This window comes from Macrotis lagotis, chromosome 3 (assembly GCF_037893015.1).
Source record: "Macrotis lagotis isolate mMagLag1 chromosome 3, bilby.v1.9.chrom.fasta, whole genome shotgun sequence".
Taxonomy (NCBI): domain Eukaryota; kingdom Metazoa; phylum Chordata; class Mammalia; order Peramelemorphia; family Peramelidae; genus Macrotis; species Macrotis lagotis.
In genome coordinates, this window is record NC_133660.1 from 250,734,548 (window position 1) to 250,754,003 (window position 19,456).

Genomic DNA, 19,456 nt, shown 5'->3' on the forward strand with positions numbered 1-19,456 from the left:
ACATAAGGTTATTATAATCATTTCCTACTGTCTACTCTGTTCCACTGATATTCCTTTCTATTTCTTAGCATACCAGCTGGTTTTGACAATTATTACCCTATAGTTCTTCCCTCTTCTTTTTTTCATTAGTTTCTTTAAAATTTTTGGTCTTGTTCTTCCAAATGAATTTTGTCTTTATTATTTCCAACTCAGTAATATATATAAAACAAGGCAATGGGGTTAAGTGACTTACCCAAGGTCACATAGCTAGGTAATTATTAAGTGTCTGAGGTCCTATTTGAACTCAGGTTCTCCCGACTCCAGGGTTGGTGCCCTATCCACTACACCACCTAGCTGTCCCTTGGTAAAATATTTTTTTGTCAATTTAGTTGGGATGGTAGTGAATAAAGAGCTAGGCCAAATTTTCATTGATATTATATTAACTCTACCTCCCTATGAACAATTAATATTTCTCCATTTATTTAAATCCTACCTTATTTATATAAAGAGTGTTTTATAACTATGTTTATGTAGCTCCTGGGTGTTACAACAAGGATACTCCCATGTATTTTATCTTTTTTTTTTAATGGAGCATCTCTTATTATCTCTTCTTTAGGGTTTTGTTGTGATATAGAAAATGATTTTTATGATGATTTATGTGACTTTATTTTATATTTTGTACCTCCATGTTCTTCTGCAAATCACTGACAGTGTCTCGGTCATATATTTCAAGTCCTTCACCATCCAAGGATCTATTTTATCTGAGCCAAATAGCACATGCTCATCAAAAGTATCTAGGTGTTCTCTTATTACCTCTTTGTTTCTTCTACATAACAATTTCCTCTTTTCCATCTTTATTCTTTTGTCTCAAGATCATTCTTGGAAGAAAAATAATAGAAGCATAAATAAAAGGTGAGTCATTCTGTCTTCTCTCTTTGAATATTAGGACCATCAGGGGCAGTCAGGAGGTACAGTGGATAGAGTACCATCTCTGGAGCCAAGAGGACCTGAGTTCAAATCCAGTCTCAGACCATTAATGATTACCTAGCTGTGTGACCTTGGGCAAGTCACTTATCCCCATTACCCAGCAAAAAAAATTAAAAAATAAAGAAAATTAGGATGTACTTTAGACAACTACTTTAGACAAGCATCCCATTCTTTCTGGGATCCTCTTTTCTTTTTTTCTCAATGAATCAAAATACAAAAATACAAAAGATGAATACAAAACTTTCTTATGTTATTCTCCCCCTAGCCATTCTCAGCTCTTTCTGAACTTTAATGCTGAATTTTAATACAGCTAGGTGGTGCAATGGATAGAGCTCCAGTCCTGGAGTCAGGAGGACATGAGTTCAAATCCAGATTCAGACACTTAATACCTACTTAGCTATATGACCATGGACAAGTCATTTAAACCCATTGCCTTGCAAAAATTAAATTAATAATAATAATAATAATATATGAAATAGTGGACAGAGTGTTGGACTTTCAATCAGGAAACTTCATGATATTTACTTGCGAAGACAACCCTGGACAATTCTCTTCATTTCTGTATATCTCAGTTTCTGCAGCTATAAAATGAGAAGTTTATGAGTCTAAGGGCTCAATGATCTCTTAAATTCTCTTCTAACTTGAAATAAGTGATTCCTATTATGACAATACCAGTCTTGTTTCCATCTTTTTTGTGGTATAATGGTTAGTGTTAGATATGGAAGAAGTTCAAATTCTCACTCAACACTTACTTGACCTTGCACAAATCACCCTCTCCTAGATTCAATTTCCTTACCTGTAAAATGGGGATATTAATAGATGTAAAGATCGAAACAGTTAACATGTAAAATACTGCACAAACCTTGTTGCCAACAATATAACTAGTAGTTAGCATCCTCCTCCTCCTCCTCCTCCTCATCATCATCATCATCAATAGTCTCTCGTATAAGATTTTAAAAATGTAGTGTGAAAACCTTCCATATTTTTCTCTTCTTTGCCTGAACCCATAGAAGGATCTTACTCTGAGCTCTCTGCATCTCAAGTGGTTTCTTTAGACACTTGCCTTCTATTTTCATGCATATTGTTCCTTTGTGTTTTTAGGATACCATTCTCAGTGCTTTCCACAACTTTGGAGTGGATTTCTTCTGTCAAATTTTATTTCATTGAACCTTTCTTTTTCCATCTTTGAAATCTGCTTTCCCAGTATCTTTGGCCAAACTATTTCTGGCTTTCTGTTTCTTTCCTGTCATAAATTTTAAAATGGAGTGACCACTATAGGTCTCTCCAATCCCACCAATGCTTCCATTATTTTCACTCCAATAACTATTTTCTCTCTTAGGGAGAGAAGGGGAAAGAAAGAGAGGGGACAGGAGCAAGGCAGAGGGAGAGAAGTTAACAAGGGCCAGGATAGAATATCCTCATTGTTGGCACCTTCAATTTTTGAAGGATAACATTATCATTATCATTAAATTAAGAAATTATTAGCCAAAGTGAAGGCTATAGCAGATTTCAAATACTGAATGTCCCCTGGGCCAGACTTCCAGATGATGTTCATCCTACTGTATACCCCCACACTCATTCCATTTCATAAATTTTCATGGCCTGATGCCAACCTCTCACTTTTTTTTTGCAAGGCAATAGGATTAAGTGGCTTGCCCAAGGCCACACATCTAGGTAATTATTAAGTGTCTGAGGCCAGATTTGAACTCAGGTACTCCTGACTCCAGGGCTGGAGCTCTATCCACTTCACCACCTAGCTGCTCATACCTCTCACTTTTTTTAAAATAACAAAGTGAAGGAAAACAAACAAACAAAAAAAAAGCCATGGGGCAAAGCTCCAACTTCAATTCCAGGTTTCTTGGCCCCTAGAACTTGGTAGCTCAGTTAATGATAAAAGAGCTGTTGACTTCTCTGCTTTGAGGGCCTTACTACTATTGTTCAAGTTTTTAGGAATGGATTCTGAAGGTATCTCCCAGAAGGGCTCACCTCTTTTATTTTGGTGTCTATAGTCTTGGGTATGAAGGACCATCCTTACCTGCTGAAACTCAAACTCCTGGTAATAAAACCATTACCTGGATTTTTTTTTACTATAAATGTGGTCTGAATCACCATCTCATAGTCATGTCCCCTTAAGTTGTCCCTTTGTACAGATCAAATTAAAGTGTCTGAAGAAGGGAGCAACAGGAGGGACAGAAGAATAGACCATATGTCTACTGAAGATGGAGTGTGATTGTGGGATTTTCTGATGATTAACATTAAGACATTGGTCATTTAAGTAGTCTTGGAAGGTCTCAACCTTTAGGAAGTCAAAAGTCAGAAGTATAAAAAATTACTTTTTACATTTCCTAGTTGAATTTATATTTCCTTACTAGGACTACACTGAGCACAGTAAGAGGGGTGGACAGTTGGGCAGGGAAAGAGAAGGGGATCACTATTGATTGAAATTAAGTTGTTCAAGTGAAGGAAATGAGTAAAATGAAATAATGTTCATCACATTTTCCCCTACCCATTTAATTCTACCTAAACTGTAATCTCCCTATATGCTTCTAGTAATATTCCACATTTTCCTGAATATGTCTCAGTAATCCATAAAAGTTTTCATCTGATACAATTTATTTTTCTTTGGGGTTCTTAATGTAGCTGTTGGGCAATAATAGCTTATGTTATCATTCCTTGGCACCTGGTAGTTTGGTTATTAATATCTTCTTTGTATTTCTTCTGGCCACAGTTGTTGAATTATTATCTTCATCACTGCTTCTATAATTAAACTCAGCTCATTTTCAATGGAGCACCTGATTTCTATTGAGACTAGAAAATTAACTGTCCCTTTCTTTAAAATCAGTTGTCATGTCCTTAGACCAGAATTCTCTCCCCTTTTGTTGATTCTCCCTGATCTTTCCCTTCTTCTCTGCCTTTCCAAAATCCAGACTGTTTCCTTTCCTTTTTCTACCCTCTGCTCTGCCCTTCTTTCTCTTCCTTTCCTCCTGTCTCTCATCTCCCCCTTCCCTATTTTCAAAGCTAAGATTCTGACCTGGAAGGGACTTCTGAGGTTATATGACCCTACACCCTATTTTATAGAGGAGAAAAATAAGACACAAGAATGAGAAGTGCTTGACCCTTCTTTTCTTTTACTCCAAATCTTTCATATTCCTTTCTGCCTTACTTTAATCTTTGGATTTTATTACCAGCTTGGATGGATCTTTGGATTCATCAAGGTATGAGTATTCCCTCCCCACTGAGGCTCACAAACTCTCCATGCACAAGGCTTTTTTGTTTTACCTTTTTCTTTTATCATCATCATCAAGTCTTGGTGGTGGTGGTAGTGGTAGTGGTAGTAGTAGGAGGAGGAGGAGTAGTTAATAGTGGCAGGAGGAGGAGGAGGAGTACGATTGGTAGTACTATTTAGTATGAATATTTGTATATAATAGTAGAAGTACAGTTGTATAGTTGTAATACTAATAGTAGTGGCAGTAGGAGGAGTAGCAGCCGAATTGAGCGCTTACCAATTCCAAATTCAATGGATTGCTGCACAAATTTGATTATAAATAACCAGTTATAGGATTAGATACAAGCAGCAGAATCTGAACTTAATCCACACCCGATCTTTAAGATCAGTTCTAGCCCAGTCTCTTCTCCTTTGTCTTTAACCCCTCCAACAGGAATTTTATTACAAGGGCAGATGCCTTCCTTATACACACAGAGTCAGAAATAACCTGATTGGAAAGTCCAGAAAGGAAGTGTCCCCTTCCCTTGGATCAAGTTCCCTTAGATTTGTTTTGTTAGAATTATATATTAAAAAACAGCTTTCCGGACTTGCATTAGATCCTTCCTTCCATTTGGGCTTACTACCTGGTTTCTAAACCAGCCCAATTCATTGGGAATCATATTGGATTGAAAACTAGAAGGTATGGGTTTAAATTTTGGCTCAACTACCTGAGTAACCTTGGGTAAGTCAAATCATTTGACCTGCTACCTGGACATCAGTTTCCTCATCTGTATGTAATGACCAATGAGAGCCCAGTCCTTTGTTACAAATAGAATGGAAGTGTTGGACTAGATGAACTCTAATAATGTCTTTTCCAGTTATAAATTATGTTAAGACCTCTTTTCTAGATTAATTATGCTTTCAGTTTAGAAAACATTTTTCAAATATTAACTTTTTTTTAAAAATCTATGTTCCTAGGCTACATGTCTCTTGAACTGTATAAGGTCCTTTAACCTGTTGACCTTTTAGTTTTTAATTTATGTCAGTCTTCATAGTTGTCTAATGTTGTTGTTCATCCTTCATTCTCAAAGAGGTCTGATGAAATCAAAAAGGTGATGCCTTGACTTGCAAATTAAGTGAATTTAAGTGAGGCAGTATTGGGTGTGCAAAGTCATCAATCTCACTCTCTTCTATAGTCACTGAGTCTAGTGCCAAGACATAGGTCAGGAAGAGTGGTGATGGTCCCAGAAGTAATGGGACATCTTGGTCTTTTTAAAGTAAGATCTTTTCCAGGTCTCAGCATCCATTCAATAATGAAAGGTTATTTAAGAATTGAAGTTTGTCTTCCCAAGTGGATAGAGGGTTGGCCCTGGAGTCAGAAAGACCTGATCTGACACTTACATAATCCTGAGCAAGTATCCTCTCCGTGTTCTGTACATTCTTTTCTTTATTTATATAATCCAATATTCTTGAGATAGTTTCTCTTGACACCACCACTCCTTTTGTGCCACCTTGCAATTCTATTGCTCTTTGAAGGTCCTACTTAAATGTCATCATTCTCAGAATGTCTTTCTTGATGCTCCATTCAGGAACTACCCTTTTTCCACCACTAGATTTCCCAAAACTCTTGGTGCATACCCTTCCTTTGTATGTGTAATTTTGTATTACAGTTATCTGAATATATCAAATCCCTCAATTAGATTCTGACCTCTAAGGAGACAATTTTATTTCATTCTTGTATATCCTCCAGTTATTAATACCTAGTTTCTCACTGAATGCTCGTGAGATTCAAAAGCAAATCCGAATATCTCTAGACCTTTGATCATATCAAGGCATTAATGAGAACCATCAGTGAGGGCAGAAGACAACAATGTAAGTGAACAGAACATTGGCTAGTTAGTGTTCAGAGGATATGCTTTTTGCACATTTTTTTACCCATAGCTTTCCAAAAGCTTACCAAAAGATTAGCTTAATTCAATTATTCTCCCTCTTTAACAAAGTTTGATTCTGAGAAACCAGGGTTTCACAGTAATTTGGTAGAGAGTAGGAGATACTCAGTTTTGTGAAGTTATGTCAAACTATAGTAGAAATCTCTGCCTGCTGAATATTGACATAGAAAGCCACAAATATTGTGTTTTATATTTTTATATTTTTAATTGTAAATCTAAATGTAATCTCAATTACATTTTAATCTGGCACAGACTTCAATAGTTTTAACACCTCTATTATGGAGGGAAGGGAGCCTAAACTGCTGTTCTAATTCCCTCCCTGCTACTAACTAGCTGCTTGGATCATTGGGTTACATCATCTCTTTGGTTGATATTAGTGGTAACATTCATTTTCTAAAGAAAAGCAACTGTCATATTTAAATATGTTTTTCTTTCTTCCTCCCTTTCATCTTCACCTCTCCCAGATGTGTAGACTAAGAAGACAGTGTGTAACTTTTCTCCATATCCCCCTGGACTCGATCCCTGAGTGTCAGTTGACATGACCAAGACAAATGATGACATAGAAATGAAGAGATCTAAAGAGGTGATAATAATTGTCAACAGTGCTGATTATTTTAGCCCCAGTTCATTATAAAATCAGCAGGACTCTTTCTCATTCATAAACCTCATCCTCTATCTTTAGTGATCAAAAAGATATATATGTAAATACCATATTAAGGAGGTGGGTTCTAACGCCTTATGTTGCGAAAAATTGGGAATACCTCACTTTGGAGAAAAGATATCTTAGGAATAGGTATGATTCTAGGCTCAAATTTGGAAAGGGTTGTTATAGTATCAATACTTTAGAGATGGAAAAGACCTCAGTGATTATTTGTATTGATCCCTTAATTTTTACAACTGAGGAAACCAAGGCCCAGGGTGGTTCAGTGACTTGCTTAAAAGTCACATAGGTGTTAAGTGGTAGAGCCAGGATATGGACCCTCATCCTCTGACTCCAGGGCCATTTCCCCTTTCCCTCAGTATGAATCATGGCATTGGACTGCTCTCTTTAATTCCACTGGACTGGAATTCTTCAAAGGTGAGTCTTGGTGCTGACTAGTTGGGGATTTTGTGAGAGGGATAGACAAAATGTCTAAGCTGCTTCCAATTTGGAGGGTTCTGATGAGCCTCAAACCTATATTAATTGAAGTGTGATCATGAAGGCAGTGGTAGATACAGAAGGTAGCTTCTAAAGCACAGTATGCTTAGTAAAGGGGTTTCCTATCTACATTATTTGTATCCATAAATAAACATAAATACAAATTTGAAATGTGTACTGCTTTGCACCATTAATTTTCTACCAACTAGAATCCCTTAAGCAAGACTGGAAGTTTGAAGAGTAGGAGGATAGATGGAGTTATATTTTTGACTCTGTTTATATTACAGAAAGCAGTGAAGAAACAAGCCTTGGGACATGAGGCGGACTTTAGGCCCTAGAAGTGGGTGACTTTGTCAGCTACCAGATTGGTATAGCTTTTCTCCTCAGGATTATAACCAGGGAGATGGTCCTGTCTTTCTTTGAGTCCATTCTGCAGAGCAGATTCAGTTCCTTGTTTCCAGGCAGTATCATTTTCAAGGTCGTCCTGAGGAAAATGAAAAAAAATTGTCTCAAGACTGATCATGGTTTCTCTCCCAGAAAATCCAGTAATTAGCCCTCTGGCACATAAAGAACACACTAATAGGAATCCAAGAGAAAGAGTTTGTACCGAAGGCTCCATAAACCTTGAGGATCATAGGACCCCCCAAAACTACAAAGATGTCATGGTAGACATCATCAGGTAAGGAATGGGAAATTTTTCCCTTGAAAATTTAGGAGTTTGATGATATAACAGAACCAATTAATTCTTGTTAAGGGCTATGGAATACACAGATAAAAGGAAAGGTTGGGGCAATTTTGGCACAAATTTGAACTGAAATCAACAAATAAATGTTCTACATTATTTCTAGAGTTAATATATTCCAATTAATGTATTACTCTCTCAAACTAAAATCACATTCTTATATTCTAGTCCTTCATTCACTTCTCTACCAGTATGGGATGAATTTTAACCTTTGTTCAACTATTTGTTGAAAATACACTTGGATTAGTTTTGATTTTCTCCTTCTCCTGGATTTCTTCTGATTCCACCAACCAAAATGACATCCTCTAGGTAAGTGTTAGACTTTAGAGTAGTGAAAAGTCAACTCACGAGAATTGTCTCATTGTCGTGTTGAACTCCACACCAGCATAATTTCTTGTATTTCTTAGACCAAAAGCAAAACAAGTTCCCAACTGGTCGAATCAATTGTGGTTGAACATCTTTGCCTTTTTCTGGACCTGTAAAATATTTCCTATTAGTATTTGTGGCCTGGCAAAAAGGATAGGAGACAAAGGTGTTATTTTCTACTCAATCACAAATGTAGTGGGTGACCTTGGACAAACGACTTCTTGTCTCTGGTACTCCTATTTCCTTCCTCTGAAAAAGAAATAGATAGATGCATCCAAAGGGTTTTTTCAGTTTGAGCATTATGATCCCAAACCAGGTATGCTTGAGAGGATCTTTGGTATAGGGAACAAAACAACAATCGACTATTTAAGACATAGGCCTTCTCCAAGCATGTTAGATATCAATCTGGATAAATCTGAATCAATAATTGATCAGACCCTAAATAGCCCCCATCAGTAAAAAATTAGCCAAATAGAAGTAACTTTGCCCAGAACCCTTAGTATGCTAAAAAGGGGCATGCTTCACAGAATCTCTCTCCTTTCAGCTTTTTTACTTTTTCTTTATCATGGTCTCTTTTGGTCCTCTGGTGAAGTCTGTGGACCCCTTTTTCTGAATATTGTTTTAGGTGTATAAAACATATAAGATTATAAATATATAAGATTATAAAGGAAATAAATTAAAAAGTTAAACAAAAATTAACAATATACTGAAAAAACAAGGCAAATAACCCCTGGTTTAAGAGATCCTTATTTTTCCAACTTCTCTCTCTCTCTTTTTTTTTTTTAGGGTTTTTTTTTTTTTTGCAAGGCAATGGGGTTAAGTGGCCACACAGCTAGGTAATTATTAAGTGTCTGAGTCTGGATTTGAACTCAGGTACTCCAGACTCCAGGGATGGTGCTCTATCCAATGGTGCCACCTAGTTGCCCCCCAACTTCTTATATCCTGAATGTTGGCATTACAGTCAGCTTTCAGGGTCAGATATTAGCAGAATGATAAATGTTGATGGTCTGGGTCACTTCCTCTGTTCTCTTTTCTCTGTATCTTCATGTTTTTCCTTTTCTGTATATATCAATCATCCCCAGTCATCCTGAATTTTGTCTTGCTACTACACTTACATGATTCTAGAAGAGAGAATGAGGCTAACAGCCTTGTACAAAGTGTCTTGCTTTAAATCTAATTTACTCAAAAATCAAGATATCACAATACGATGTCATTAGTTCTCTTTGAAATGAAGAACATATATCAATATATTAATCTAAGACTTTTCCCCTCCCTCTTTTTTTATGTTCAGTACTTTTGACCCTCATTCTGTATAGTCAAATCTACTTCTCATTCCTTTGGAATATGCAAGGCGATAATCACTAATTAAATCAAATGCAGTTGCTAATGGTTGATAAAACTACCATGGTGCAGTGGGGACAAGCCAGAGTCAAATACTAGCTCCTCTCCTGTACTACTACTCTGCTATCTTGGGCATGTCCCTTAACCTTTCCAGGCCTTAGTTTCTTCTTTTGTTAGGTTGGATAGGGTGACCTCTAAATTTCCCATCCAACTCTAAATCTATGGCCTTACCCAGATTATAATAGCTAACATTTATATTATGTTTCAAGACTGGTAATGGGCTTTACATGCATTAGCTTATTTGATTCTTGACCTCAGAGAAGGTGCTATTGCTATCCTCATTTGATAGATGAAGAAACTGAGTCTAATTTTAGGTGACTTGCCCATATATTAATTGGCAAGTACCTGAGTCATTTGAACCCAAATTTTTCTGTTTCCATGTCCAATATATTAAACCACCTAGGAAGGGACTTCAGTGCTATAACCCAAAGAGGGTAGGGTAGAATTTTCAGAGCTCACTAGAAAAGGGATATTTTGGACCATAGGGGATAACTGCTTGGCACCTTTTGATCCCTATTAAATTTCCACAAGGTCGGCTGTGCCGGAGAACTAGAATTAATTTTGACTGAGGCCTCAAACATTGAATTGACAGTACCAACCTGTCATATAGCTAATAAGGAGACCAGCAAGGAGACATCCCAGGCATCCCACAGCACTATAGTAAAGGTAGGAGATCGAGTACCAATTCTCAGCCAGGGCTGATCTGTAAAAATACAAATAGAAAGAAGTAATTGTTAATAATGCCTCAGCTTCTGTGCAGGTCATTGTAAGAAGAGCAGAGTCACTCAGATAAACTGAAACTTTAAGAACCCGGGCTCCAAGGAGTCTGCTGCTGGGTCCCAGGATATCTTAGTAACCAGGAAAGTTAAACATGGGGACCTCTGAATGGCATGCAATTGGGCAAATTATAAACTATGTGATGTCTTATATCATCTCCTGGCTAATTTGAGTGTGTCAATCTTAGTGCTCATTACTCTCTCATTTATGTACTTCTTACCACAAGCCCAAGAGTTAGATAGAACAGCTACTGTTACTCTCCCCATTTTACAGATAAGGAAACAATAACCCAGAAAGTATTACTAATAATAGGTGATTTGATATAATATTTCACAAACATGATCTCATGATGTCTAATAGTAATAGCTACAATTTATAATATTTTTTGAGCTTGCACTTTACATTTGATCATCACAATAACCCCTTGAAGTAGGTGATATTATTTTCATTTCATAGCTAAGTAAATGGAGATAAAGATTGAGTGCTTAGAATTATACAGCTAATAAGTATCTGAGAGGAGATGAATTTCCTGTTTCCTAGGGAATAAAATAAGTAGTCAAATAACTAAAATATTAAAATATGTAGGGAGGAAAAGTTTTCCCAAGGAGCAATACCTAATGAGTTGAGATTTGAAATTAGCCAGGAGGGAATGCATTTCAGATAGTGAAGAAAGTTTATTCTAAGGTACAAGACAGAATACTAAAGTTGGGGGATGAGGAGAGGAGAGAAAGGACAGTAATGCCATCTCTTACAGTGAATCTGAAAGTTTGATGAAGCTAAAATTCTAGAAAGTAGAATACCTCCCATGATGTGCTACTAAGAAAGAAACAGCTTAAATTAGGATAAGCCAGAATCTTCCTTTAAAAAAGGAGACAGAATGGCTTAAAATTGAGAGCAGGAGCTCAAGGATTATCTATATTCTTGGCCAAGTTATCAGACCCTCTTTGGATCACAATGATCTAATGATTCTATAATGTTTTATATGTTATACTTTGGGCTAAATTTTGGAAGGTCATCATTATCATATCTGTCTTTGTCATACCCTCATCTTTTTCTTGGGACCTAGATTGAGTTACTTCACATAAAGGGCAGAACTGAATTCACTTCCTGCAAAGAAAATGGCAGAATAGCAAAAACAAACTGATTATTCAGGCTTTTGTTTCTGTCAAGGCTTTGACCATGACACCATCTTTCCACGCACCCAAGTTTGCAGTTCCAGAATTATCCTCATCTTTACTCACCCTTTCTCTACATTCGTAATGGGTTTCCAAATATTTCCAGTTCCACCTTCAATGGCTTCTCATTCTTCCCCTTATTGCCATTTATATCTTCTACAGTCAACACAGAATTCAAGCCTTCATCATCTCTTTTTTGATCTATTCAGATTTCCTCTTTGGGCTCTCCCCACTCTTTCCAATTTACCATCTTTAAAGCTACAAGTCATCTACTTTCTATTTTTAAACTAAAGGTCTAACCATGTAATTCCTGCTCAAAAGCTAACCACTTCTTGCCTACATGATAAAATACCAACTTCTTTATCATTCAAAACCCTTCACAATATGGCTCCAGGCTTATCATACATTCTTCATATTCATATAATTTGTCTTCTGGTCACACTGGCTAGAATGTACAATTCCTTGAATATACCCAGCATCCATTTTCAGAGCTTTGGAACAGCCCATCCCTCAAACTTGAAATTTAGACCACCTATTACTTGGACACTGAGCATTCTAATATTGAGACTTCAGAAAAAAAATGCATCCTTCTGACCTCTCCCCTCTCCCTCAAGTGCCTAAACCTCTTTACAAGAGTATTCTCTATGTAGTCACTTAAAAATGTACCCATCATTTCCCTGACTGTTCATTATAGATGAGTTGCAAATCTGCTTGACTCCCAGCTGTTTTATTTTTAACCTTTGTCTGTTTTTAGAGAAGGCTAAGGGGGCCTTTTAAGAAAGGTATTGTCAGTGACTTTTGAGCTGAAAGGGACAGATGAGGTTAAGTGATGTGCCCAACTTTGCATAGGTCTCTTAATTCCAAATCCAATGCTTTCTTTCCCTCTGCATTCCTTCTCTGCAAATAGGTTGGGTTTTTGTACAGAATAAATATTGCCTAACTCACCGAGATTATTCATACCAAGAAAAACAGGGCACCACAAAGTTAGGAAGGAAAGAAAGACTTCAGGAGAGGGACACCACAAGAATTTGATCCCGGGTGTAATGTCTATCACCAGGGGTCTTCTTTCTTCTCCTTTGAGGATCAAAATGCCTCTTTCCTCCTTCATTTGCACTTTTGATGAACTTGTTAGTGACTCACAATGACCCATGCAAAATGTAGAACTCGACCCAATGTAGTTATAGATTTCTTCTCATACTTCACTGAGAAAAGAAAGTCTCTAATGGGTCAAATTTAGCACTGACAAATATATTTTGCTTTAATAAACTTCTTCATTTTATGTTGTAAATGTACCTGTCAACAAACTCAGGAGGAGCTGCTGAAGGTAATACTTCTGTCATATTCAACAGGACACAATGCTCTGTTGATAAATCCAAAGGACGAGTCTTGACATTCGGGGCAGGGAACACAAAGCCCCCGATAGCTACCCAGAACGACAAGATGATTCCGGTCAAAAGGCCACCTATTGCACCCTTCAGAAAGGAAAAAGTCATTAGACATTGTAAAGTCATTTCAGAGAATGAATGAAAATTAATTTTATGGTTTGAAAGCTATTGAATCTGGGAGTTGTCTCCTGAAAACAGTGTATCCCCCATTTCATTTCTTCTGATACCCACACTCTGCGGCCTCACTTAAAAACACATTTGTTCTTTCTTCAAAGCACCATGTTCATAGGTTATAGTCTGTCCTTTCTTGACTTAACCATCTTAAATTGTAAAAGAGGAATGTCAACTTCTTAGAATGGCTGTATCTTTTTATCTTTTCCTGAGAAAGAAGAGAAATTTCTTGTAGAGTGTAGAGATATATATGCCAGATCTCAAATAGATTACCTTCACACAGATAAATTCAAAGCATATGCAAAGTAACTTCATGAGGAAAAGCTAACAAACAAATTGAGAGGATGGGAATCACCTGCCTAAGATTTACTGATTATGTACTAAGGCTGGGAATACAAAAAGAGGCAAGAAGTTTGAAATCTGTCCTCCAGGAACTTAAATTCTAGGAATTTTTTAACATTCACTTTTTTCAAGGCAATGGGATTAAGTGACTTGCCCAAGGTCACAGAGCTAGGTAATTATTAAGTGTCTGAATTCAGATTTGAACTCAGGTCTTCCTGACTCCAGGGCTTTGGGGCTGGTGTTCTATCTTCTGGGCCACCTAGGTGCCTCCTAGGGGTTTTCAAAATTGCAAGTGAGGGAGAATATTCCAGACATGGAACCATCCCTCAAGGTCAACTTTTAGAAATTTAAAAACCAAAGATTTTACAGAGTACCCCAAGATGTCACTGGATTAATTAGTCATTCCCCTTTGACCCTTGGCTCCTATTGGCTACTTAACCAGAACAGCTATTCTACTCTCAGTGCCTATGGAACTGTCTGCTCTATCTGTTCAACTAAAGTGAATCATTTATTAGCCTTTGTAGCAATCAAACTGAAGTACTTTGAGATGGGTAAGGGGAGAGAGAATTTATTCCTTAGAGATTAAATTTACCTCTCCTATCACAATTACCTTGATCTCCCCATTTTCTCCTTACTCTATCTCTTCTGCTTATCTTCTCTCTCCTCTTCCCTTTTTCTGTTCTCTCCTTTTTTTCTCTGGAACACTCAGAAGATGCTTATATGTCCTCAATACATTTAAGACAGCAGATAAATAATTGTTGGATGGATTTGCGACAAAGTTTTGGAATTTCCACACTTTCTTTATACAGAATTTTAGGCTTTAACCTAAACAGTTTTGATGAAGGAAGAGGGAAGGAAGAGATTCTTACATTTGCCTGTCTAAGGGAAATGGTCTCTCAATCCTATGGAGATATCTTTCAGCAATGAGGAAAATGCTTGAGGAAAAGGGAAATAAGGAGAGACAGCCAAGGGAGAGTTTTTTCAAAAGTGCTAATCAGCTCTTACCTTCCAGTTGACAAAAGGAAACACAATTCCTAAAGTGAAGAGGCCGAGCATGGGTCCCCCACACATGCCATGGATGCTCAGGGCAGCCTGGAGGAAAAGGGCACAAAATGTAAGGTTTTGTAATTATGTCCCATCTGGACTTGGTCCTTGCAGGATCCTTGATAATCTGTTATATTTATCCCCAAGGAAAGGGGAATGATTCTAGTTGATTTGTTTATTCTGTAACCCTATGTCACACCCTATTCTCATGTATTTTTTTTACCTTTTCCCCCATCCTCAGAAACTCACTTTCTAATTTTCTCATGCCATTTTTCATATCTAGAATATTCTCCCTATTCTTATCTGTCTGTTGAAATCCAATTTAACTTTCAAGCCCATCTCTTTCATAAAACTTCCCATGATTACTTTACTGTCTCATTTCCTCTAACAAAAAGTAACCTAACTTCATAGATTTCTCTTAGCACTTTGAAAGATCACAGAATTTAGCATTAGAAGAAATCTTAGAGATCCTTTGGTCCCATTCCCCAACCCCATTTTATAGATGTTCTAGTATGATGATCAAGGAATTGGGATACTTAGCTAAGAGGAAGCTTAGAGAACCATTCACTTTATTGAGATATTTGAAGGGTTATAATAGGGAAGCAAAAATTAATTTAAATTTCTTAGACACCTAGGGAAGGTCTAGGAACAACTCATTAGAAATTGTATAGAGACAGATGAGATAAAAAAAAAAAACCCTTCATTCTTAGAGGTATCCAAAGTGGAATGGGTCACTTCCAGATGTCATGGATTCTCCCAAACATGCAGAAGCTGGTTATAGAGTTTGGAGGGGGGAGCTTGGTTCTGATTCTATATATTAGACAAGATAGCATCCCATCTCTGAGATCCCTTGACTACAAATGGAAAAATCAAAGGTCCCATCCAGCAAGATGTACTATGAAATCCAAACTATCAGGGTTCATTTTAAAAAAATAAGCAACTCAGGTAATAAGTTTAAGGGGGAGGCTAGCAGTCTTTCTCCACAATTGACACTTAATAAAACAACCCTTGCATTTTTTCTTCCTGATTGATAGTATTAATTCAAAATTGCTTTTGTTTTTGTATAGCAGGGGAACCTAATTTGCTAGCTTTAAATTAACTGTACTTGGGAGTATCCAGGAAGTTGATGAGGCAGTTTTCTATACCTGGTAGAAAAAAAGACTAACTCCAATAATGCAAGTGAAGCATCAATTGATCTTCCAGAGAAAGTGTCCATTCAGTGGTAAATGGGAGAGGCCAGTGTTCCAGGTTTAAAATATTCATGCAAGACTTAAAGTCCATTGTTATTTGTGGTTTATCCATTACAGAAACAGCTATAAGATTACTTTTAAATCTTAGAATAATGTAATGGCACCCAAACTTATGAGATACAGCCAAAGCAGTCTTTAGAGGAAATTTTATATCTCTAAATATTTTCATGAATAAAATAGAGAAAGAGGAGATCAATGAATTGAGCATGCAATTAAAAAAGTTAGGAAAAAGAACAAATTAAAATCCCAAATTAACTAATAAATTAGAAATTCTGAAAATCAAAGAAGAGTTTAATAAAAATAAAAGTAAGACGGGGGCTAGGTGGCACAGTGGATAGAGCACTGGCCTTGGAGTCAGGAGTACCTGAGTTCAAATTTGGCCTCAGACACTTAATAATTACCTAGCCATGTGGCCTTGGGCAAGCCACTTAACCCCATTGCCTTGAAAAAAAAATTCTAAAAAAATAAAAATAAAAGTAAGAAAATGATTGTATTGATAAATAAAACTAAAAATTGGTGTCATGAATAAAACAGCATGATAAATAAACCTTTGATTAATTTTAGTTAAAAAAAAAGAAACCAAAATTATCAACATCAAAAATGAAAAGGGTGAATTCTCCACCAGTGAGGAAGAAATTAAAGCAATAACTTGGAGCTATTTTGCCCAAACTGTATGCCAATAAATTTGACAATCTAAATGATGTGAATGAACATCTACAAATGCACAGGAAATAAAGAGGAAATAAAATACATAAATAACTCCATTTCAGAAAACAAAAATTGAACAACCATCAATGAAGTCCTAAGAAAAAATCTCCAAGGTTAGATGAATTCACAAGTGAATTATATCAAATATTTAAAGAACATTTAATTCCAATTTTATATAAACTATTTCCTTAAAAAGGAGTTCTATCAAATTCCTTCTGAGACTATTATGATGCTGATTCCTAAACCAGGGAGAGTCAAAAAGCAGACAAAGAAAATCATAGATGAACTTCCCTAATGAACATTGATGCAAAAATGTTTTAAAAAATTTTGACTACATTAAATTAAAAAGGGTTTGTTTAAATAAAACCAATGCAACCAAGATTAGAAGGAATGCAGAAAGCTGGGAAACAGTTTTCATAACTAGTATTTCTGATAAAGGACTCATTTCTAAAACATACAGAGGACTGAGCCAAAAGTTTAAGAATACAAATCATTTGACAATTGTTAACAAAGAGAGAACAATAAGTTATTACTAAGATAATACACTTTGATCACTTGGGAGTTAGACCAGGAAAATAATAAACACAATTTATCATATCAATAACAAAACCCACAGAAAACAGGATTATCTCAATAGATGCTTGAAAAGTTTTTGAATAAATGAAGTTTTCCTTAAAAAGATAAGTAGTGTCTAACTAAAACCATGAGCAAACATTACATGTAATGAGGATAAGGTGGAAGCATTCCCAGTAAGATCAGGGGTGAAACAAGGATGTCTATTATCACCACTATTATTCAATATTGTATTAGAAAGGTTAACTTTATCAATAAGAAAAAAGAAATTGATGGAATTAGAATAGAAAATGAGGAAACTCTCACTCTTTGTAGATGATAATTAAAGAATCCTAGAAAACCCACCAAAAAAACTACTTGAAACAATTAACAACTTTGTTGCAGAATATAAAATAAATCCACGTAAATCTATACATTACAAACAAGACTCAGCAGCAAGAGATAGGAAGAGAAATTCCATTTAAAGTAACTGGAAACAACATAAAAATACTTGAGAGTCTACCTGCAAAGACAAACCCAGAAACTATGTGAACACAATTACAAAACACTTTTCGTGCAAATAAAGTCAGATCTAAACAATTGGTGAAATATCAATTACTCATTGAGAGGTCCAGCTAATATACTACAAATGACAATTCTATCAAATTAAATAATTTATTCAGTACTATACCAAACTTCCAAAAATTATTTTATTGAGCTAGAAAAAATAGTAACAAAAGTCATTTGGGGTAACAAAGGGTCAAGATATCAAAGGAAGCAATAGGAAAAAATGCAAAGGAAGGGGACCTAGCCATACCAGATCTAAAACTAAACTATAAAGTGACTGTCATCAAAACTTTTTGGCACTGGCTAAGGAATACAGCAGTGGATCAGTGGAATAGATTAGGTACCCCCAAAAAAGCAGTAAGTGACTACAATAATCTACTGCTTGGTAAATCCAAAGATTCCAGCTTCTGGGATAAGAACTCACTATTTGACAAAAATTACATGGAAAACTGGAAAATAGTATAGCAGAAACCTAAGCATAGATCAACATCTCACACCCTATACCAAGATAAGATCAAAATAGACATAGGATTTAGACATAAAGGATGATACCATCAAGCCAAAAAAAAAGGAGAACAAGGAATAGTTTATTTGTCAGAGCTATGGAGAGGGGAGGAGTTAATGACCAAAGAAGAGATAGAGAATATCATAAATTGCAAAATGGATAATTTTGACCGAATTAAATTAAATTTAAATTAAATTAAATTAAAAATTAAATAAAACCAATGCAACAAAGATTAAAAGGAATGCAGAAAACTGAGAAAGTTTTTACTACTAGTATTTCTTCTGATAAAGGACTCATTTCTAAAACATGTAGAGAACTGAGTCAAAATTTTAAGACTACAAGTCATTTACCGATTGATAAATGGACAAAGGATACATACAAACAGGCAATTTTCAGATGAAGAAATTAAAGTTATTTAAAAGTCATAAGAAAAATACTCCAAATCGTTATTGATTAGAGAAAGAAAAATTAAAATAACTCTGAGGTATTACCTCAGACCTATCAGATCACTTTCCTTTTTTAAATCATTTTAGTCAATGTTGGAGGGGTATGGGAAAACTGGGAAAATAAGGTGTTGTTGGTGGAGTTGTGAACTGATAAAAACCATTCTGGTTTGGACCTATGCTCAAAGGACATGCATATCCTTTGATCCAGCACCACCACTTCCATATCCCAAAGAAATCATTTTTTAAAAATGGAAAATATTTCTCCAAACATATTTTAACAAGGGCAACTAGATTGTGCAGCAATTGGAGCACCAACCCTGGAGTCAGGAGGACCTGAGTTCAAGTCTGATCTAAGACATTAAATCATTATCTGTGTGATCTTGGATAAATCACATAATTTCATTGCCTTGCAAAACATAATAGATATATTTAATAGCTCTTTTTCATAATGGCAAATAATTGGAAATTGTGGAATGACTGAACAAATTATAGTATATGAATATTGATGGGGTACTATTGAGAAATAATGAGAAGGAAGACTTCAGAAAAACCTGAAAAGATTTGCATGAACTGATGTTGAGTGAAGTGAGCAGGACATTGTGGACATTAACAGCAACATGGTGTGATAATCAACTATAATGGACCTAGTTCCTCTCAACAGGACAATCCTAAAAGACTTGTGTTGGAAAATGCCATCCACATGCAGAAAAAAAACTATAGAAGTTTTTAAAACTTATTTTATGTATTTTTTCATGTTTTTTCTTCCC

At 35.9% G+C, this 19,456-nt stretch overlaps 1 protein-coding gene across 2 annotated transcripts in view; it reads right to left on the minus strand.

Moving 5' to 3' along the window:
* Nucleotides 1-4,277: 4,277 nt before the first annotated feature.
* SLC5A12 (solute carrier family 5 member 12) overlaps nucleotides 4,278-19,456 on the minus strand; it is a 46,263-nt gene continuing 31,084 nt past the window's right edge. The window contains exons 10-14 of one of the 2 annotated variants that reach the window (XM_074230397.1): nucleotides 14,623-14,709; nucleotides 13,013-13,191; nucleotides 10,367-10,470; nucleotides 8,349-8,476; nucleotides 4,278-7,742 (exon numbers count right to left, since the gene is read on the minus strand). In XM_074230397.1, the coding sequence (XP_074086498.1) occupies nucleotides 7,593-7,742; nucleotides 8,349-8,476; nucleotides 10,367-10,470; nucleotides 13,013-13,191; nucleotides 14,623-14,709 (648 nt within the window). In that variant the 3' untranslated portion in view covers nucleotides 4,278-7,592. The remainder of the gene's footprint in view (nucleotides 7,743-8,348; nucleotides 8,477-10,366; nucleotides 10,471-13,012; nucleotides 13,192-14,622; nucleotides 14,710-19,456) is intronic. The other variant, XM_074230396.1, reaches the window with a different exon arrangement.